This window comes from Scyliorhinus canicula, chromosome 14 (genome assembly GCF_902713615.1).
Source record: "Scyliorhinus canicula chromosome 14, sScyCan1.1, whole genome shotgun sequence".
NCBI lineage: Eukaryota > Metazoa > Chordata > Chondrichthyes > Carcharhiniformes > Scyliorhinidae > Scyliorhinus > Scyliorhinus canicula.
In genome coordinates this window covers 56,234,329-56,257,543 of record NC_052159.1, presented here as the reverse complement: position 1 = coordinate 56,257,543, position 23,215 = coordinate 56,234,329, and the positions used below count along the sequence as shown (strand labels likewise).

The 23,215-nt window shown below is 51.0% G+C and overlaps 1 protein-coding gene across 2 annotated transcripts in view; it reads right to left on the bottom strand.

The window, feature by feature from the left end:
* cryl1 (crystallin, lambda 1) overlaps window positions 1-23,215 on the bottom strand; it is a 160,540-nt gene that overhangs the window by 17,985 nt on the left and 119,340 nt on the right. For both annotated transcript variants that reach the window (XM_038818230.1, XM_038818229.1), the window contains one exon: window positions 1,500-1,605. In XM_038818230.1, the coding sequence (XP_038674158.1) occupies window positions 1,500-1,605 (106 nt within the window). The remainder of the gene's footprint in view (window positions 1-1,499; window positions 1,606-23,215) is intronic.

The window sequence follows — 23,215 nt, the reverse complement described above, 5'->3', positions numbered from 1 at the left end:
CTCCAATAGCTTAGAGATAAAGAAGTTTGGTACTTTTGAGATATCTGGTTTAGCTCACTCAGCTAAATCGCTGGCTTTTAAAGCAGACCAAGCAGGCCAGCAGCACGGTTCGATTCCCGCACCAGCCTCCCCGGACAGGCGCCGGAATGTGGCGACTAGGAGCTTTTCACAGTAACTTCATTGAAGCCTACTCGTGACAATAAGCGATTTTCATTTCATTTCATTCATGTTGTATCATGAACAAATTATTGCATATACTTTTCTATATTAAAAAACTGATGAGCTTTAAGCTCATGAAAATGATAACAAAATCCCATCTGCAACCTCTTATACTAATGTCTCTTGTGTTGAATAACAGAGTGGAGTTTAAGATTACAAATTCCCCAGGGATTGTCCAGAGTATTCCAGAATGGAAGCTGAAACTCCTGGAACTTCTCATGCAGATCAGCTACTGGCGTGAAGCCATCAACAAAAACACTCAATTACTAGGGACCAAACAGTTGATGGAACCATAGAAAAGTTACAGTGTAGAAAGAGGCCACTCAGCCCATCATGCCTGTTCTGGCTAAAAAAGGAGATAAAAATAAACTAGCCGCTCATTTTAATCCCAGTTTATAAGGTAAATCCTATAACATTTGCAAAAAGGATAGGCATCGTGGCCAAACTTAAGCAGGCCACTCATTATGTGAACAAGCTGCCAGGGATATGTCCAACCAGAGTTGGCGATCTAAGCAGATTTCCAATCCTATACAGAATCATAGTTTAAAATGGCTACAATCAGCTTTAATGGAAGCCTAGATGATTGACATTAACCAGGAACGGTTGTCACAGAAGCATGAAGGGATATCAAATCTCTTCCACAAAATGTGGTGAGGTTATAGTACATTCAACCTCCCAGAAAATAAGCACTCTAATTTTGTTTTTGGGTGGGGGGGGAGGAATAGAGGAGAGAGAGAGAGAAGACCCAGGTTCGATTCGGACCCTGATCGACTGTCTGTGGAGTTTGTGCGTCCTCGCTGTGTCTGCCTGAGCTTCCTCCGGGTGCTCTGGTTTCCTCCCACATTCCAAAGATGTGCAGGTCAGGTGGATTGGCTGTGCTAAAATTCTGTCTAGTGTACCTAGTAATGGGGATAGGGCATGGGCCTGGCCAAGGTGCTCTTTCAGAGGGTCGGTGCAGACTCGATGGGCTGAAAGGCCTCCTTCTGCACTGTCGGGATTCTATCATTCACTGATCTGCCTCCCTCAGAGAAGGCAAACTCAAAATGTCCAAACACTAATTTCCAACATTCCAGAAGGCTTTCACACTGGTCCTAGCAACATGAGCATTAAAAAGAAACTACCAATGTTAATGTCATAACCTAACCCATGTTCCATAATGTTCTAAAAACTTTGATTTGCTTAACCATTTCTCCAGTGAATAAGAATGGTTTTAGTGTAATAGTACTTGATGTGCAGGTCAGGAATAATATTTTGCTGCAATAGGCCACACCAGTACTTACCTTTTGCATTGAGATGAATAGTTTCAAAAGGTCCCATAAAAGCATAGCGTGTTCCCAAACCTGACGACATCACAAGGTCTACATCCTCGGGTGAGAGAATACCATCCTGATGGGAAACAAACAATAGGTTTGTTATGCAGAATTTTTATTAAGGGACAACTTGCCAGTGGCACTGACTGCAAGAGCTCCCCTTGCTCAAAGTGTATGTTTGAAATTTAGATTCATGCTACAGGATTCTCTGTCGGTGTGATCCTCTGCCCCGCCGGCAGCACACCCACATCCGCGCAGTTCCCGACAACATGGGGTGGCTCACAATGGGAAACCCCATTGACTGGCTGCGGGAATGGAGAATCACGCCCATGATCTTATGACATTTAATGGTCTGCACAGCACAAGCTTGAATTTCCAAAATACAAATAGAAATATTCATAGCATAGCTCCTTGTCAGCAAATTAAATTGGAAAATGGCTCCCATAAAGCCAATTTTGCCCGAATTCTAGTCATGCAGAAATCAAAAATCACTTATTAGAATGGGAATTTTGTTGTGTCTGCCAACAAAGCTGTTGGTGAACGACTGTGGCATTAAGTTCACTCGGTTCCTGTTCTGGAAATTGTCATAATAAACATCTATGTATATAATGGAGTGCAGACAGGCAGTGATTGAAACACAGGATGACCAGTAAGCACACAGTGCAAACACCATGTGGTAGCTAGTAAGTCTGGTCAAGCTAGTGTCAGGTTCCATTCAAGTCAGCATAGTGTCAACCCACAGTTGAACATGTATTATAGTTGACTTACGGTTGCGACTATGCGGAGCTAAGCCGCACGTTCGGCAGCTCCCGCTATTTAGGGACTTTTGGGCCGTTTAGAGGGCCCCAAACGGCGCTGTTTTTACGCATCCCGGTGGCGGAAGGTGCCTGGAAGAACTTGCCCCACACTATATGGTGCTCACCCGGAGTGGGACGAAGAAAAAGGCTGCAGCAACTCCCCAAAACAAACGGGGGAAGGAAAACAAAATGGCGGCCGGCGCAACACCCGAGGACTGGTGGAAGTGGGCGCAGGAGCAACAGGCCTCGCTCCCACGTTGTTTTGCTGAGCTGAAGGCTGAGCTGCTGGACTCCATGAATGCAACTACCACCAAGCTGCTTGGAACCCAGGCGGCCCAGGAGGAGTCTATTTGGGAGTTGCAGCAGCAGGCCCTTGAAAGGGAGGAGGAGGCCGTGGTCCTCGTGGGGAAAGTGAAGTTGCACGAGGCACTTCATAAAAACCGCTTGGAGGAGCTGGACGTTCGGACGAGGCGAAAGAATCTGAGGTTTATCATTCAGGATTGGACGCGAAGAACCGGGGGGTGGCGATTCTGGTGGGGAAGAAGGTGGCATTTGAGGCGGCTGAGGTGGTGTCGGACAAGGAGGGCAGATATATCATGGTGAAGGGTAGGCTGCAGGGAGAGAAGGTGGTGCTGGTGAACGTATATGCCCCGAATTGGGATGATTCTGGCTTCATGAGGCGATTGTTGGGCCGCATCCCGGACCTGGAGGCAGGGGGCCTGATCATGGGGGGAGATTTTAACACAGTGCTGGATCCCACACTGGACCGGTCCAGTTCAAGGATAGGTAGGAGACCGGCGGCGGCCAAAGTGCTGAGGGGATACATGGACCAGATGGGAGGGGTGGATCCCTGGAGGTTTGGGAGACCGAGAGCGCGGGAGTATTCCTTTTTCTCTCACGTCCATAGGGTTTATTCCCGGATAGACTTTTTTGTCCTGAGCAGGGGATTGATTCCGAGGGTGCAGGATGCCGAGTACTTGGCCATAGCGATTTCGGACCATGCCCCGCACTGGGTTGATTTGGAGATGGGAGAGGCGCGGGACCAGCGCCCGCTCTGGCGCCTGGATGTGGGGATGCTGGCGGAGGAGGAGGTGTGTAAGAGGGTTCGGAGAAGCATTGAGGGGTATCTGGATACCAATGATATGGGGGAGGTCCAGGTGGGGATGGTCTGGGAGGCTCTGGAAGCAGTGATCCCGGGGGAGCTGATCTCCATCCAGGCCCACAGGGAAAGGAGAGAGAGGAAGGAGAGGGAGAGACTGGTGGGAGAGCTCCTGGAGGTGGACAGGAGATATGCAGAGGCACCGGAGGAAGGGTTGCTGGGAGAACGGCGCAGTTTGCAGGCCAATTTTGACTTGTTGACCACCAGAAAGGCGGAGACACAGTGGAGGAGGGCGCAGGACGCGGTATATGCGTATGGAGAGAAGGCGAGCAGGATGTTGGCGTATCAGTTCCGTAGGCGAGATGCGGCTAGGGAAATTGGTGGAGTGAAGGATGGGGGTGGAAATGTAGTGCAGAAGGGGACAGAAGTAAACGGGGTCTTTAAGGACTTTTACGAGGGATTGTACCGGTCGGAACCTCCGGGGGGGAGAGAGGGGATGGAGAGCTTCATGAACAGGCTATGTTTCCCAAGGGTTCAAGAGAGGCTGGTAGAGGGGCTGGGGGCGCCGATAGAGTTGGAGGAGCTAGTCAGGGGGATCGGACAAATGCAGTCAGGTAAGGCCCCGGGGCCGGATGGGTTCCCGGCGGAATTTTACAAAAAATATGCGGACCTGGTGGGTCCCCTGTTGGTGCGAACCTTCAATGAGGCATGGGAGGGGGGGGGGGGGGGCTTTGCCCCTGATGATGTCGCGGGCACTGATCTCTTTGATCCTAAAACGGGATAAGGACCCCTTGCAGTGCGGATCATATAGGCCTATCTCGCTCCTTAACGTAGACGCTAAGTTGCTGGCGAAGATCCTGGCTACCAGGATAGAGGATTGTGTGCCAGAGGTAATTCACGAAGATCAGATAGGATTTGTCAAGGGGCGGCAGCTCAACACGAATATGCGGAGACTGCTAAATGTTATCATGGTGCCGGCAGTGGAGGGGGAGGCGGAGATAGTGGTGGCGCTGGACGCAGAGAAAGCGTTTGATAGAGTTGAGTGGGGGTACCTGTGGGAGGTGCTGGAGAGGTTTGGATTTAGGGAGGGATTCATCAAATAGGTGAGGCTGCTTTACGCAGCTCCGATGGCGAGTGTAGTCACAAATGGAAGGAGATCGGAGTACTTTAGGCTCTATCGTGGGACCAGGCAGGGGTGTCCCCTGTCCCCCCTGCTCTTTGCACTGGCGATTGAACCGCTGGCCATGGCGTTGAGGGAGTCAGGGAAATGGAGGGGTCTGGTGCGGGGTGGGGAGGAGCACCGGGTATCGCTGTATGCGGACGACCTGCTGTTATATGTGGTGGACCCAGAGGGGGAATGCTGGGGGTGATGGAGCTGTTAGCGGAATTTGGGGGCTTCTCGGGCTATAAGATAAATTTAGGAAAAAGCGAGGTATTTGTAGTTCACCCGGGAGATCAAGAGGAGGGAAATGGGAGGCTCCCTTTCAGGAGGGCAGTGAAGAGTTTCAGGTACCTGGGGGTGCAGGTGGCCAGGAGTTGGGGGGCTCTCCATAAGCTTAACTTCACCAGACTAGTGGAACAGATGGAGGAGGAATTTAAAAGGTGGGAATGGTGCCGCTATCGCTGGCGGGCAGAGTGCAATCCGTCAAAATGACGGTTCTCCCGAGGTTCTTGTTCCTCTTCCAGTGCTTGCCCATCTTTATCCCTAGGGCCTTTTTTAAAAGGGTGACCAGCAGCATCATGGGATTTGTTTGGGCGCATGGCACCCGAGGGTGAAGAGGGTTTTCTTGGAGCGGGGTAGAGATGGGGGGGGCTGGCGTTGCCCAACCTCTCGGGGTATTACTGGGCGGCCAACGTGTCGATGGTGCGTAAGTGGGTGATGGAGGGGGAGGGGGCAGCATGAAAACGGATGGAGAGAGCGTCTTGTGGGGATACAAGCCTGGGGGCCCTGGTAACGGCGCCGTGGCCGCTCCCTCCCACGAGGTATACCATGAGTCCGGTGGTGGCGGCTACCCTCAAGATTTGGGGGCAGTGGAGGCAACATAGGGGAGAAGTGGGGGGCTCGATGGAGGCTCCGTTAAGGGGGAACCATAGTTTCGTCCCGGGGAACATGGATGGGGGATTTCAGGGATGGTACAGAGCGGGCATTAGTCAGCTGAGGGACCTGCTTATCGACGGAAGGTTTGCGGGCCTGGGGGAGTTGGAGGAGAAATTTGGGCTCCCTCCGGGAAACATGTTTAGATATCTGCAGATAAAGGCATTTGCTAGACGGCAGGTGGAGGGATTCCCTGCGCTCCCCGCGAGGGGGGTGAGTGACAGGGTGCTTTCGGGGGTCTGGGTCGGGGAGGGGAAGATATCCAATATCTACAAGCTTATGCAGGAGGTGGAAGAGGCGTCAGTAGAGGAGCTGAAAACGAAGTGGGAGGGGGAACTGGGGGAACAGATCGAAGACGGGACATGGGCTGATGCCCTGGAGAGGGTAAATTCTTCCTCCTCGTGTGCGCGGCTTAGCCTCATCCAATTCAAGGTGCTGCATAGGGCCCACATGACTGGGACGAGGATGAGTAGGTTCTTTGGGGGTGAAGATAGGTGTGTCAGGTGCTCAGGGAGTCCAGCGAACCATGCCCATATGTTCTGGGCATGCCCGGCACTGGAGGAGTTCTGGAAGGGGGTGGCGAGGACGGTGTTGAGGGTGGTGGGATCCAGGGTCAAGCCAGGATGGGGACTCGCGATCTTTGGTGTTGGGGTAGAGCCGGGAGTGCAGGAGACGAAAGAGGCCGGTGTGCTGGCCTTTGCGTCCCTAGTGGCCCGGCGAAGGATTTTGCTACAATGGAAGGACGCGAGGCCCCCAAGCGTGGAGACCTGGATCAATGACATGGCTGGCTTTATTAAGCTAGAGAAGGTCAAGTTCGCCCTGAGAGGATCGGTGCAAGGGTTCTTTAAACGGTGGCAACCTTTCCTCGACTTTCTGGCTCAACGATAGGGTACTGGGACAGTAGCAGCAGCAACCCGGGGGGGGGGGGGGGGGGGGGGGGGGGGAGATTACTATGTTTGTTTATTTTATTTAAATTTGATTTATTTAATTTTAATTTATGGTTAAGTTTTCTTGTGGGGGGGTGGGGGGAGTGTGATACATGTGATGTTATGGTTTGGGGGATTTGTGAGTGTTATGGGGCAGTTAGTTGCATATTATTACTTCTTGTTATATTTTTATATTTTCTGTAAAAAATTCCAATAAAAATTATTTTTAAAAAAAGAACATGTATTATAGTTTAGATGTTAAATAAAATCGTGTTGCATCTCATCAAGTGTTGGAAGTCTGTCTCTCGCTACACTGCATCAAGTGCAGTCCACATCAACCCACCCAGCCCAACACATCAGAAATCTCAAATTAAAAACTGTAGTTTTTTCTAAATTTAAAAATCAATGCCAAACATACTTGCCACATAAGAAGCTAATCTGAGGCCCATTCAAAAGGCAAATGTTTTTCTCTGGGTTCTAACACCACATGACTACTATCTCCTGGACTGTTGAAACATATTTTTGCTACTCCTGCAGAAAATCACACTCCATGTTGCAAGTGTAGAACTTTGCAGATGTTAGGGTTACACGGAGTCAAACTAGATCACTTGCACTATCCCTGATCGTGAGGATTCTTGGAACTTGTAACGGCAAATTGTGGGCAAGTGATTAGGCTGCACCAGGTGCTGATTCTACCAAATCAATTAATCATGCAAAAAATAACTAGAGCAACGGGAGGATTTAGTCTAGTCAAAGAGGGGTGATTTTAAGCATGCGGGTGTTAAAACCCCTAAAATTGACACAGGGTCAGGATTCTTACATCATCCCGCTGTCCTCCAGGGATGCACCAAGGTGAGCAGCTGGCAGGTAAGTAATTAAGATACTGAAGCCAATTATTATTTTATTCCTAAATTCTTGATTTTCCAAACAAGGCCATGTTTCCCAAGATGTCAGCAACTTGCTAGTGCTCAGCAGGAAGAGTTACTTCATTGAGAGGCCTTCAGCGAAGCCATCGCTCAATAAAACGGACAGGTGAGAGGCTGCTGCTAAAGCATTTTTCTGTCTCTGCTATCACTGCTTGACAGGTGATTGCCAATTTCTTGGACGGCATTTCATTCACCCTCAGTTAGTCTTTCCTGCTGCCAGCCCTCACCACTGCATTGGAATAGTTTCCGCTCCTCTGATAAGAAACAAGTGGAAAAGCAACACCTTCACCAACACCAGCTGCAGCAGCAGCAACACCAGCTGCAGCAGCGACACCAACACCAGCTGCAACAGCGACACCAACACCAGCTGCAGCAGCAGCAACACCAGCTGCAGCAGCGACACCAACACCAGCTGCTGCAGCAGCGACACCAACACCAGCTGCAGCAGCAGCAACACCAGCTGCAGCAGCGACACCAACACCAGCTGCAGCAGCGACACCAACACCAGCTGCAGCAGCACCAACACCAGCTGCAGCAGCGACACCAACACCAGCTGCAACAGCGACACCAACACCAGCTGCAGCAGCGACACCAACACCAGCTGCAGCAGCACCAACACCAGCTGCAGCAGCACCAACACCAGCTGCAGCAGCGACACCAACACCAGCTGCAACAGCGACACCAACACCAGCTGCAGCAGCGACACCAACACCAGCTGCAGCAGCGACACCAACACCAGCTGCAGCAGCGACACCAACACCAGCTGCAGCAGCGACACCAACACCAGCTGCAGCAGCGACACCAACACCAGCTGCAGCAGCACCAACACCAGCTGCAGCAGCGACACCAACACCAGCTGCAGCAGTGACACCAACACCAGCTGCAGCAGCGACACCAACACCAGCTGCAGCAGCACCAGCACCAGCTGCAGCAGCGACACCAACACCAGCTGCAGCAGCACCAACACCAGCTGCAGCTGCGACACCAACACCAGCTGCAGCAGCGACACCAACACCAGCTGCAGCAGCACCAACACCAGCTGCAGCAGCGACACCAACACCAGCTGTCCAATGACTGTAATTATCAAGCAGTTACCACGGCTGTACACAGGGTACCTGCTGTACGCGATGTTTTTGTAGCGGGCCTCAGGTCTAACTATGTGCGCCAACAACTGCTGGAAAAGGGGGCCCAGGACTTAGAAACGACTGTGGAAGCTGCTACCACGATGGACATCTCCTTCCGCAGCCGTAACTCGTTCCCCGCGGACCCCGCGACCCAATCATGGGCCCCCGACCAGCGACTCCCCCAGGCCTGTACTACGCGGCCACCATGCTGCCCCAGCCAGCCACTTTGCTGCTCCAGCCTGCCATTTCTGCGGCCAGAACCAGCACCCACGGCAGCACTGCCCGGCCCGTAACGCGACCTGCAGCAGCTGCGGGCGAAAAGGCCATTACGCAAGAGTGTGCCTCGCTAAAAGGGCCCCAGCTTCCAACTGCCCAGCGACTCAAAATAATCACTCCCCACACTCGCAGGCCCACGGGGCCCGAAACGCTGCGGCCTATGCCCCGACTCCGCCCCCTCCAGCCATGTGCAATCCATGGGGGCCGCCATCTTGGAAAACCTCCACCACGCGCCGGCCACGTGCGACTCATGGGGGCCGCCATCTTGGACGCCATCTTCCTCGCCGTCCGCCATGTGCGATCCACGGGCCCGATCGGCATCTCCGCGCTCGGACAACTCAGCGGAAGAATACGACTATGAACTCAGAGGGCAGTCATCACGGGGCCACTCCAGCACAGCTGATCGAGCCGCTGACTACCCGCAACTCAGCGTGGTCACCCCGGACCAATCACGACCAAAGAATCTACGAAACCCGATGGCAGAGGTCCATATCAACGGGTACAGAACGCCATGCCTCTTCGACTCAGGGAGCACTGAGAGCTTCATACATCCAGACCTGGTAAGACGCTGTTCGCTCCCCGTTTTCCCCGTGCAGCAAACTATCTCGCTCGCTTCAGGCTCCCATTCGGTCCAGATCCAGGGGCGCACTGCCGCGACACTCACAGTCCGAGGCGCTAGCTACTCGAAATTCAAACTCTACGTTTTGCCCGAACTCTGCGCGCCACTCTTATTAGGCCTAGACTTCCAATGTAACCTCAAGAGCCTCACCCTCAGCTTCGGAGGGCCCCTGCCCCCACTCACTATCTGCAGCCTCGCTACGCTGCGAATCCCCCCCCCTCTTCTCTTCGCCAATCTCACAAAGGACTGTAAACCCGTAGCCACTCGTAGCAGGCGGTATAGCCTGCAGGATAGGGTATTTATCAGAGTAGAGGTCCAAAGGCTACTCAGTGAGGGGGTTATAGAGGCCAGCAATAGTCCCTGGAGAGCTCAGGTGGTGGTCGTTAAGACCGGGGAAAAATTTTGTATGGTAGTCGACTACAGTTAGACCATAAATAGTGTACGCTCCTCGACGCATATCCCCTCCCCAGGATTACAGACATGGTAAACCAAATCGCCCAGTACCGGCTCTTTTCCACGGTGGATCTGATGTCTGCATACCACCAGCTCCCAATCCGCCCGGAGGACCGCCACTACACGGCATTCGAGGCCGATGGCCGCCTCTTCCATTTCCTCCGGGTCTCTTTCGTCATCACTAATGGGGTCTCGGTGTTCCAACGAGCAATGGACCGAATGGTGGACCAGTACGGGCTGCGGACCACGTTTCCGTAATTGGACAATGTCACCATCTGCGGCTATGACCAGCAGGACCACGATGCCAACCTCCACCGTTTTCTCCAGACGGTAGAGAAACTGAATCTCACGTACAAAAAGGAGAAATGCGTTTTCCGCACAACCAGACTAGCCATCCTCAGCTATGTCGTGGAAAACGGAGTCCTGGGCCCAGACCCGGACCGTATGCGCCCCCTCTTAGAACTCCCCCTCCCCCATTGCCCCAAGGCCCTCAAACGGTGCTTGGGCTTCTTCTCCTACTACGCCCAGTGGGTCCCTCAATATGCGGACAAAGCCCGCCCACTCTTTAGGGCCACACGATTTCCCCTGTCAGCCGAGGCACGCCAGGCCTTCGACGGCATCAAGTAGGACATCGCCAAAGCGGTCATGCAGGCAGTGGATGAATCCACTCCATTTCAGGTAGAGAGCGACGCCTCAGAGGTAGCTCTTGCAGCCACGTTAAATCAGGCAGGGAGACCAGTCGCATTTTTCTCCCGTACCCTCTCCGCTTCAGAACTCCGACACTCCTCAGTTGAGAAAGAAGCACAAGCCATTGTGGAGGCTATCCGTTACTGGAGGCACTACCTCACAGGTAGGAGGTTCACCCTCATCACCGACCAAAGATCGGTTGCCTTCATGTTCGGCAACTCGCAAAGGGGCAAAATTAAAAACGACAAAATTCTGAAGTGGAGGATCGAACTCTCCACCTACAATTACGATATTAAATATCGACCCGGGAAGCTCAACGAGCCTCCGGATGCCCTATCCCGCGGGACATGCGCCAGCGCGCAGATCGACCGATTAAAAGTCATCCACAATGACCTCTGCCACCCGGGGGTCACCCGGCCCGCCCACTACATCAGGGCCCGAAATCTGCCTTTCTCCAACGAGGAGGTAAAAGCGGTCACCAGGGACTGCCCGATCTGTGCGGAGTGTAAACCGCACTTTTATAGACCAGACAGGGCCCACCTGGTCAAGGCTTCTAGGCCCTTTGAACGCCTCGCGATTGATTTCAAAGGGCCACTCCCTTCAACTAACAAGAATGTTTACTTTTTAAACGTCGTAGACGAGTTCTCCCGTTTCCCATTTGCTATCTCGTGCCCCGACATGACCTCCCACACTGTCATTAGGCCCTGCATAGCATCTTCACTCTGTTTGGTTTCCCCAGCTACGTACACAGCGACCGGGGTTCGTCCTTCATGAGCGACGAGCTGCGTCAGTACCTGCTCAACAAGGGCATTGCCTCAAGCAGGACTACCAGCTACAACCCCAGGGGGAACGGGCAGGTGGAGAGGGGGAACGCGACTGTCTGGAAGACCGTCCTACTGACCCTCCGGTCTAGAAAGCTCCAAGTCTCCCAGTGGCAGGAAGTCCTCCCAGACGCGCTCCACGCTATTAGGTCCCTTTTGTGCACGGCGACCAATCAGACCCCTCACAAGAGGCTCTTCATTTTTTCCAGGGGCACTACCACGGGGATCTCACTTCCGGCATGGCTGAGGACGCTGGGCCCCGTACTTCTGAGGAAGCACGTCAGGGCGCACAAAACCGACCCCCTTGTTGTAAAGGTGCGCCTGCTCTACTCCAACCCCCAGTACGCATTTGTCGAGTTCCCTGACGGCCGTTAGGACACGGTATCCCTCCGGGATCTGGCACCCGCCGGATCCAGCGTCCCCTCTACCCCCATAGAAGGACCTCTCACCCTACACCCTATGCTGCCGCCCTCTTGCGCGCCCGAGCCCACGAGCTCGCTCCACCAGTTCCGCGCACCCGCGCCAGCCAGCCCCCAGCGCCCCCAGTCGAACCAGGAGAGTATGAAGCTCGGATACAACCCTCCCTGGAGTCCGCCATCGTACCCCAGCACACAACACCCATCCAGCCACCCCAAGAGGCTGCAACCCCGGTTCTCTGCAGATCACAGCGGACAATTCGACCACCGGACAGATTGACGTTGTAGGCCACCCCCCCCGCCGGACTTGGTTTTTTTGCAGGGGGTGAATGTGGTGAATGTAATATATATATGATAATTCACACTGTCTTTGTAAGCGCAGTAGTGTTATCCAACCACTAGGGGGAGTAGCTCTGGGAGTACTCAGGAACTTGTACTGGGCCCCACCCTTGGCTCCGCCCATGACTCCTCCCCCTAGTGCTGCTGTATAAATACCCTTGTCCAGAGTCAGCCTGAGTTCACTAGGAGTCCATCAATGGGTAACAGGCTGCCTCTGAAGTAAGTCGATTAATGCCTAGATTCATATCGGAAACACGTGTCTGGTGAATTGATGGTTCCATCACCTGGCACCTGTCCCTACTGGCAAGGGTACTGTCAGAGGGCACCGCCCTGGCCAGGGGTATGCTCCTCAGCACCCACCTGGTGACCCCGGTGGGTGGGCCACCTGATGTTCCATCAGCAGGACGCAGCCTTTTGGGAGGGGTGTACGTCAGAGGGTGGGGTGAGGGGATGGAGTTTTAGGTGCGGGGGGTGGTAGGCTGGGGGCACCCATACGGCTGGTGTCACTCTGCAGAACCAAGAAGGGTGGTCAGTGGGGTGCGTAGCAAGATGGTTGTCTTGCAGGCAGTCCATTCCTGGGCACCACCTCAGTCCTGTTGGGGGGGGGGGGGGGGGGGGGGGGGTGGTCACCCAGACCACACAGTGCATTCCCACATCACCATCACCCACTCACACTCAACCTACCCTGTGTCTGGCCCGGCAACTCACAGATGCCCCTCTCCCTGTATTACCTCCTCTCTCTTCCTCATCAGCCACGGCATCAGTTTCACAACCTTTAAAAGCACAAGTGAACCTCGCCATCAGGAATTCAACCCAGTGGAGCTGGAGAATCACAGAGGCCCTGGAGAATACCAGGTCAGGCCTGCTATGCCTGATATGCCAATGATATGTCAACGGCGTTTACTGTACGTACATTCTGGATGCATTAACGCCGCTGTCGAGACGACGGAGAATTGCAATTTAGCGTGAAACTGGCACTAGCCACAAATTCGGCGTTGTAACTGATTCTCTGCCTAATCGCGTTTCCCAATTCTGGCATCAGCCGACAGAGATACCCGCTCAACATTTGTGAAGGTTGCCTGTGAGGCATGAGTGCAAGAGGGTATTATGATAAGGGCGAGTGTGAGAGTTGGTTTCTGCTCAGATGAGAGAGAGGACTGAGTGGAGCTGCAAGCTATATTATCCTTAGGAGTGCCCAGCCCATAGCACTGGATTCCAGCACATGGGGAGTGGGGTAAGATCAGGGTGGGGGCAGGGATTGCTGGGAGATAGAAGGTGGCTTTCAGCCGCCCTCCCCTTCCCAATGACCTGTCCCTCTATCAGGCACTGAGCGTCTGTGAATGAGGAACATCACCCCAACCCGCAGGCAAATTGGTCAGCCTTCAGGAGGCACAGAAGTGCTGTGCAAGTTCCATTAAATCCCTTAACCACCACTGAAAGTAATTGGCATAAGGTTGCTCATTCATGAGGCTAATTGACATGCCACCGCCAGCGGGTAGGATTCCTGCGTTGGGTCCTTCCAAGTTAATTTGAGTCAGGATCCCAGGCCAAGAATCCAATGTGGGTAACTCCTGCCTGATTCTCCGAGACACCCCTAATCCCACCGCTCCAGCGAGCCCAATTAGATTCCATCCAAGCATTTTTCTGTTATGAATTGAATATTTGCCAGAAAACAAATGAATATCCGAAGAGAGAAAAGTTCAATTCGATTTCTCCAGCACTGCTCCCAATCATTCGTAGAATCATTGAATCATAGAATTTACATTGCAGAAGGAGAACATTCGGTCCATCTAGTCTGCACTGGTCCTTGGAAAGAGCACCCAACTTACATCCATGCCTCCACCCTATCCCCCTAACTCAGTAACCCCACCTAACCTTTTTGGCACTAAGGGGCAATTCAGCATGGCCAATCCATCTAAGCTGCACATCTTTGGACCATGGGAGGAAACCAGAGCACCCGGAGGAAACCCACAGAGACACGGGGAGAAAGTGCAAACTCCACACAGTCACACGAGGCCGGAATTTAACCCACGACCCTGGAGTTCTGAGGCAGCAGCGCGAACCACTGTGCCACCGTGCTGCCCATCAACACTCATTAACCATTTTTGGTATTCAATGCGCCCTGTGCCACATCACTCAACCAAGTCAAAATCAAAGCGATTGCTTCTGATTTAAGTTAGATTGGATAATTTACCATCGCCGGTAGGGGTGGTGCAAGGTCTTCCTAGTATGACCCCATCAAAAGTAGTTACATGGATTACAACTTATCAACAAGTATCCTCAAATAGTTTCAGAGGGTCATCTTTGACAAGTGTATGTTTTGAAAGACATAACATTTTATTCCTGCCAATCTGCGTTAGCATGTTTTATTAAGATTTCTCACATTTTAGTTTTAGAAGGAAAAACTGTGAGATGGGCATCAGGTGACAAAGGGAAATAAAGACTCATTAATGTGATTGCAAATTATAAACAATAAAACAAATGAGTCTACCAAGTTCTAGATTCTAATTGTAAAGAAATCTTCAACTGATGTTTTATACCATACATATTTCTGATGTTTGAACTCAAAGCAAACAATCCACAAATCCAATTAGTAAAATTTTAAACTGAAGTTACTGGATTAAGTTACAACATATAAGATTATGATCACCGAATAATAATTAACCCGGAGCATTTGAGTAAGTCAGATCGTCATGCCTCTCTGATCCCTGTCACACTGCTTACATCGGCAAAACAGATTTAAAGCAGCAGTGCTGACAATTGCTGCAATCAATTTGCTTGAATTCCAGTAAATCTCTCAGGGGTTTCAGTTTTGACTGATTTCCAACAGTAATATTCAATTTTACTAGATGGTGGATCAGTAAAAACCAATTTCTTTTGCAAACTTGTGAAGCATACCCGCCTGAAATTTCTCATTGTCGTCTTACCAAAAACTGAGTCCAGAGCTGTTCCTGGAGTTGGCACACAAGCATGCTGTATGAGGATAAGGTCACTTCTGCAATATGAGCAAATCCTCAACCTGATTTTAGGCAGGAAAAGAATCACTGGCCACGCAAACTTGCTTTTAAGGGAAACAGATTATTCTTTGGGTTGCACTGAGAGAGCAATGTCCTTCACACTGCAGTAAGTCACAGGCTTTCATTCCTGGTTAGGTATGCAGCAAGGTGCTATGATAGGGAGATGTTAGGAAATTGTATCAAAGATGGAGTGGGCAATTTAGGGATTACCAGTCTGAGGGTAAACCTGCTAGCACTGAGTCAGAGGTATACGCCTACACCTGGCCGGAGTCACATTGTTCCATTCAGACTTCAACTCGTTAATGGGAATTAACAGGATATCCCTGTTCAGCCGGGGTGATTCACTCAAGATTCATTGTTCTCTGGGATACTCTGGTCTGACCAGTCATTAACCCATTACAGAGCCTGATGGCCTCTTTTGTCTGTAAATTGGAGGTTAGCTGGATATTCTCCCGAACAGGCCTCCCCGAACAGGCGCCGGAATGTGGCGACTAGGGGCTTTTCACAGTAACTTCATTTGAAGCCTATTTGTGACAATAAGCGATTTTCATTTTTCATTTCATTTCATTTCATAGTCATAGCATGGCCCTGTTCTTTTATGTAAACTGGAGTGGACAATCAAAAGCCCAGATAGCGATGATGAGTTCAAGTCTGGAAACCCCAGGACAGAACGATTGTTTGAGGAGCTGGGTGGAGCTCAACAGAAAGAAAAATAATCCTGTTCAAACAGGTGGTGGGCTATTTGGAAAACTAGGGAGGGAAAGAAGAATTTTGAAAACTACCAGGAAAGGTCATGAAGTGCTGGCACAGAGACAGGGGGCGCGATTCTCCACTCCCCACGCCGGTTGGGAGAATCGCGGGAGGGGCGGACGACTCACGACACGGCGCCCTGGCACCCCCTGCGATTCTCCCACCCCCCGCTTGGAAGAATCGCCGCTCGCCGTTTTTCACGGCGACCTGCGATTCTCCGGCCCGCATGGGCCGAGCGGCCTGACGTTCCCAACCAGTTCACGACGGCGGCAACCACACTTGGTCGCTGCCGTCGTGAACATGGGCGCCAAATGCTCGTTTGGGGCCTGTGGGGGGCGGAGAGGGGAGTGAGCACCACGGCCATGCTTGGGAGGGGACTGGCCCGCAATCGGTGCCCACCGATCGTTGGGCCGGCGTCTCAAAGGCACGCACTCTTTCCCCTCCGCCGCCCCGCAAGATCAAGCCGCCACGTCTTGCGGGGCAGCGGAGGGGAAGACGGCAACCACGCATGCGCTGGTTGGAGCCGTCAGCCGTCGTGACGTCAGCCGTGCATGAAACTCGGCCGAGTTCACGACGGCCTTCCCGATTCATCGCGGGAGCGGAGAATTCCACCTAGGCTTTCAGAAAGCGGTCTAAGGACTGCGCTAACAGAAGGTATACGTTCGGTAAATGCAAAGGCCATGGTTGCCTGACTGGATAAGTGGAGTTGAGAGCTATATGTTCATTTTACATGCTGTTTAATGGGAAATTGTGCCTTAGGGTTGGAATATAGAATTTACAGTGCAGAAGGTGGCCATTCAGCCCATCGAGCCTGCACCGGCTCTTGGAATGAGCACTCTACTTAGGCCCACGCTGCCACCTTATCCCCATAATCCAGTAACACCACCTAACCTTTTTTTTGGACACTAAGGGAAATTTATCATGGCCACTCCACCTAACCTGCAATTTTTTGGACTGTGGGAGGAAACCGGAGCACCCGTAGAAAACCCACGCAGACACGAGAAGGTGCAAACTCCGCACAGTGACCCAAGCCAGGAATCGAACCTGGGACCCTGGAGCTGTGAAGCAACTATGCTAACCACTGTGCTACCGTGCTGTCCTAATGATCCTTTCGCAGGTTAAGAGATACATGTAAGCTGTTCTTGTTAGATTTGACATTTAAAGATTGTTTTTCTTTTGTTTTAATAAAGTTTTGTATTCACCCCGTACCTGCGCGGGTTTCACCCCCACAACCCAAACGATGTGCAGGTGAGGTGGATTGGCCACGCTAAATTGCCCCTTAATTGGAAAAAAATAATAGTTGGGAATTCTAAAAACAACCTTGCCCTATTTCTTATGCAATCACTCCTGGAGCAAATTGAACTTTCCACACAGTCTTAAAAATAAAAAAATGCCACGGTTATGGTCCAGTATCTTCGCCACTGTTGGGATATGACCAGGCATCTGTAACAAAGGACAGCAAAAAAAAAATGGCTGGAGTGTAAAGCAAATTTAAGAGTCCCTTTAATCAGCCACCATTGACAGTGTTATTGAAGTCAAACACTTTTCCCAAATGTTTTTAAAAGCCAGAATTAAAATAAAGCAGAAAAAGACATTAAAAACATACTTGAAATTGACAATTGAAATAGGCCATAATGGTCCTTATCGTGAGTGGTTGGAATTCAGTCTCCCTCAGTACCCAAAACCAGGTCCCCATGACCTTTTTTGTTGGCTTCTCCCTGGTCTTGCTCTGTTACTTCTTCCTGCCATTCCCCTTTCATTATCTCCCTTCTTCAGTCTCATGCTTTCTCCGATTTGATAAGTGTTTTTTTGTCACGTTGTCCTCAGCGCGAGTCCTCCTTGCATAACCCTCCAGCCTTCCTCTGTTCCTCTGATATTCACCTACACACCCAGTTGCTAGCTCTGCCAGAACAGCAGCTGTCTCCCTCTCTGTCCTAGTCACCATTCCACTCAGATCCCACTCAAATTTTTCCACTTCCCACTTTTCCCCACTTCACTCCATCACTCTGTCACTTCAAGTAGGCAACTGAACATTGCTTGATGTGGTCTCAATTAATCCAGTATTTAATATGCAAGGACTGCAAGTAAGAACCTACTCAGCATTTCTGCACCGTTTGAGATCAGGGGCAGGATTCTCCCGTACCCGGCGGGGCACAGGGTCCCGGCGGGACGGAGTGGCGTGAACCACTCCGGCGTCGGGCCACCACAAAGGTGCAGAATCCTCCGCACCTTCAGGGGCTAGGCCGGCGCCGGAATGGTTTGTGCCCCGCTGGCCGGCATGGAAGGCCTTTGGCGCTGCGCCAGCCGGGGCCAAAGGGACTCTGCCGGCCGGCGCGGGTCCGCGCATGCACGGGAGCATCAGTGGCTGCTGACGTCACCCCGCGCATGCGCAGGGGGTGGTCCACCTTCGGTGGGCCCCGATCCTGGGCCAGGTCACCTTGGGGGCACCCCCCGGGGCCAGATCACCCCCCCAGGACCTCAGAGCCCGCCCCGCCGCCAGGGCCCGCCGGTAAGGGACCAACTCTAATTTACGCCAGCGGGACCTGCATAAATGAGCAGGACTTCGGCCCATCGTGGGTCGGAGAATCGTCGGGCGGGGGCCGCTGCAAGCGTCCGCTGACTGGCGCAGCGCGATTCCCACCCACGCCAATTCTCCGGCGTCGGAGAATTCAGCGGCCAGCGGGGGCGGTGGGGGTCGGAGAATCCTGCCCCAGGTATTCAGTATTATTAGGAAACCGCGGGCACTTTTCCTGCACCTTAATCATGATATGGTGCTACTCTGTTGATATTATAATTAACGTCTACAGGATGGACGGGAAATTTCTCAACCTCAACCGATTGACATCAAAGCAGAAAACAACACTGACATCGCTCGCGGAACTTTAGTATGCGGATGACATTGCCAGTTCCACTTTACATTTTTGAAGATTATGCTGCTCATTTAGGGCTCTTCAATTCTATTCAGTCATAATATAGAATCCCAGCTCCTTCGGTAAACAACATTGAAAATGCTTTATTGTCCAAAGGAAACATTGTGAGGAGGGCACAAAGAGGCTACAAAGATATAGAGAGGTTAAGTGTGTTGGCAACAATTCAGATGGAGTATAATGTTAAGAATTGTGAGGTTATTCACTTTGGTCTTAAGAGCAGAGAAACAAATGTTTTGCACCTTTAAAAAAAATTCTTAAACATTTTTTTAAATATTCGGAATGTTGATGTTCAAATAAACTTAGGTGTACATGTACAAGAAACACAAAGGTTAGCTTGCAGCTACAGTAACCAAATAGGAAGGCAAAGTGGCATGTTGGAGTGGAAGAATAAGGAAGTCTTGCTAAAATTGTACAGGGCTTTAGCGAGACGACACAGTCCTTTGCGCAGCTTTGGTCTTCATATCTAAAGACAGATGTACTTGCATTGGAGACAGTACAGCAAAGGTCCCCGGGATAAGAGAGTTGTCCTATGATGAGGCTAAGCAAATTTGACAGAAATGCTCTGGTGGTTAGAAGAAAGATGATCTCTTTTAAACATGCAAGCTTCTGATGGGGCTCAACAGTGTAGACATTGAGAAGTTGTTGCCCCTATCCGGGAAATCTAGACATGAGAGCATGCCCTCAGAAAAGGGGTTATTATTTAGGACTGAAATTAGGTAAGTTTTTTTAACTCAAGCAGTTATGAATTTTTATAATTCTCTACTCCAGGGGGTTGTGAATGCACCATCATTGAGTATGTTCAAAACTGCGGATTAATAAGATTTTTGACCCTCAGGGATAACCAAGGGATAAGGGGAGCGGGCAGGAAGGTGGGGTGGAGGTAGAAAGTCAGCCATGATTCCACTGAATGGCGGTCAAGTTCAAGGGACCGAACGGTCTACTCCTACTCCTTTTTATGGTTCTAATGACTTCAATGCCATTCTACAAATTCTGGAGTTTAATGACAGTGTACAGATGTATGCCGGAATGCAGTTTGAGGGTGTGGAATTGCTGTTACACTTATTCAATCCAAGAATCCTTTTATCACTGACCATAATGTGGTACTGAAAGATCATAATTCACTTGAATAGAGATTAAAAGTCTGCATCACATGGGATATTTGTATTTTCCACACAATGACAGAATTATAATAAAACTCTGGAAGTGAATTCCAGTGGCGGTGATGCATTCAATGGACACACACATGGTGACTCCTGATGAGGTACTCGGTTTTTGGCCCTTTCTGTCTGATGCATGGGAGATTCTTTTGGTTGAATAAGATCCCCTAGGTTGTGTAATGTCCAGCACAAGCAGTTCCAGGCAAAGGAGTGTCAATGGAGTCTGGAGCTTTTAGAGCCCAGCAGGCAAAACATGGCGGTGGCAGTTTCTGCTGAGGTTGGGGCTCCTCAATGGACGACCAAGAAGCTGATTAGCTTCCTTGCCGATGAATTTAGGAAGCAACGACAGGCCATGGCCAAGGATCTGAAGAAGGCAATGGAAGGGGTTTTGGCCCCAATCCAGGCGACCTGGGGAATTTGGACCAGCGGATGATCATAGTGATCAGATTGCCTCTTTGGAGGCAGAGGTGACGGTTCTGGCGGAGGAGCGGTGGGTGCTAAAGGCCAAGGTGGACGATCCGGAGAACCACTTCATTCTGCGAAACGTGGGCTGCTGGAGGGCCTCGAGGAATCCAACTCCATGGGCTATATGCCCAAGATGTTTGGAATGTTGGTGGGGAAGAGGGTCTTTTCGACCCCACCCGAGTTGGACCTTGCCCATAGATCGCTGAGGCAGAAGCCCAGTTTGGGGAAGCCACCTTTTGTGGTCATACTCAGGTTTTATCGATATCTGGATAAGGAGCGGGTCCTGAGGTGGGCAAAGGAGATTTGGCACTGTAGGTGGAAGGATCATGCCATCAGGATACACCAAGATCTTGGGACAGAGCTGACAAGAAGATGTGTGGTTTAATAAGGCCAAGGCTTAGTTGTGTAAGAACAACGTGAGGTTTGGTGGGGTATACATGGCTCATCTTCGGGTAACTTTTAAGGACGGAGATAATTATTTTGATGTGACGGAAGATGCGAACAAATTTGTCAGGAAGCATGGACTGGGGACGAACTAAAGTATTTGAGGACTACGGGGTATGAAATTTATTGTTTGTTTATGGTTAAGTCCATCTGTTCTTGTATCTTGTAGGGGATTTTTGTAATGTGGGGAGGAGTTAGGATCGTGCCTGGGCTTGTCGGTGTGTGTTTGTAGGGACGAAGTTTGGGATGATATTTTGTACTGTTGAACATTGTTATTTGTGAGAGGTAGACTGGGTATTGTTTTTTTTTCTTCTAGAGCTCTGTATTAAAGTTTGGTTTGGGCAGGGTGGTTGATTGTTGATATATTGTTGTGTTGACTTTAATCTTTGCCCTGTGCGGGGTCACCCTGCCAGTGGTATAGCTAGTTAATAGGAGTGGAGAAGGGCAGGGGCGTGCAGAGAGATGGCAGCAGCTTGTTACCATGTGGGATTTTATTTAAGGTAATGAGTTCAGACTTTTTATTTCAGTTTTGCTTGGGTTGGGGGTTAAGGCGGGGTGGGGGGGACTTTTGTTTTTTAATTGGTTACATGGTTGGTTTCTGGGTGGGAGTGTAGACGAAGGTGGGAAAGGAGACCGCTGACAGTGACAATTCCTTGGGTTTTGGTCTGGTTTTATGGGGAGGTGGGGGCGAGGCTGCCATCATGAGTAGGCCTGGAGCTGGCGAAGATTGAGGCACTGCTGAAATGCCTCATATGGTGGATTTGGCTGATCCTGGGTTGGAAGGGGGCTGGAGAACCCCGATCCAGTTGATAACCTGGAACGTGAGGGGGTTAAATGGCTCAGTAAAGAGATCCCGGGTATTTGGGCACTTGAGAAGTTTGAAGCTGGTGTGTTTTTTTTACAGGCGATCCATTTAAGAATTAATGGTCAAACGAGGATGCGGAAGGGATGGGTGGGGCAGTCATACCACTCGGTATTGGATTGTAGGGTATGGGGGGGCACATGGCGTTACGGAGAATGTTTTTTCTTCGGCAAGCTATTTACTCGTGGACCCAGGAGGGAGGTATGTAATAGTCAGTAAGCTATTGGTGGGCGCGCGGTGATGCTGGTCAATATGTATGCGCCCAAGTGAGATGACACGGCTTTAATTAACAAAATGCTGGCCTCTATCCCAGATCTAGATTCTCAACTACTAATTATGGGGGGGCGGGGTTTTAGATCGGAGCCTGCATAGGTCGAGTCCCAAGTCCTTTTCTCACATTCACCGGGCCTTCAGCCTTCAGTCTTCAGCCAGAGAGTGGTAGGTCTGTGGAATTCATTGCCACAGAGGGCGGTGGAGGCCGGGACATTGAGTGTCTTTAAGACAGAAATTGATAAATTCTTGATTTCTCGAGGAATTAAGGGCTATGGGGAGAGAGCGGGTAAATGGAGTTGAAATCAACCATGATTGAATGGTGGAGTGGACTCGATGGGCCGAATGGCCTTACTTCCACTCCTATGTCTTATGGTCTTATGGTCTACTCTCGAATAGATTTGTTGTGGTGCGTAGGCCCGTTCTCCCGGGGGTGGGGGGGGGGGGGGGGGGGGGGGGGGGTTATGGGGTTGGAGGTGGGGGGGGAGGGTGGTACTGGGCAATCATTATATTTGATCATGCTCTGCATTTTGTGGATCGTTTTTTTGGAGCTAGGCCAATTTCAGAGACGCCTGTGGAGACTGGACGCGGCACTGCTCACGAATAAGAGTTTTTGTGAGCAAGTATCCTCTGCTTTTGGGGAGTTCGTTAAGCTTACCAGGAATGAAGCAGTCTCGCCATCCATGTTCTGGGAGGCCCTGAGGCGGTGTTTATGGGCAGGATAATCTTGTTCAGGGCACATCAGGATAAATTAGAGAAGGTGGAGAGGCAGAGGTTGGTGGTCTCCATTCTCAAAGTGGACTGCCAGTACCCGATTGCCCCGAGGCTGGAATTAGTGGCGAACAGAAAGAAGTTGCAAATGGAGATTGAGTTGTTGACAACGGGGAAGGCATGATCCAGTTGCATTAATCGAAGGGGACTTTCTAGGGATATGGGGAGAAGGCCAGCTGTCTATTGGCTCACAACCTGAGGCGACAGGCAGTTTCCTGAAAGTACAGGTCAGGGACTTGATTGGCGAGGCTGTTTCTGCCTCAGAGATGGTGAATGAGGCGTTTGAGGCTTTCTATCATGTGTTATATGAATCAGAGCCTCAAGTTGGGGACTCATCAATGAGACAATTTTTGGACGGGTGACCTTCCCAGAGGTGGAGCAGGGGAAAAGGCAGAGATTAGACATGCCGATTAGGGTGGAAGAGATCATGGGCGGGATTCTC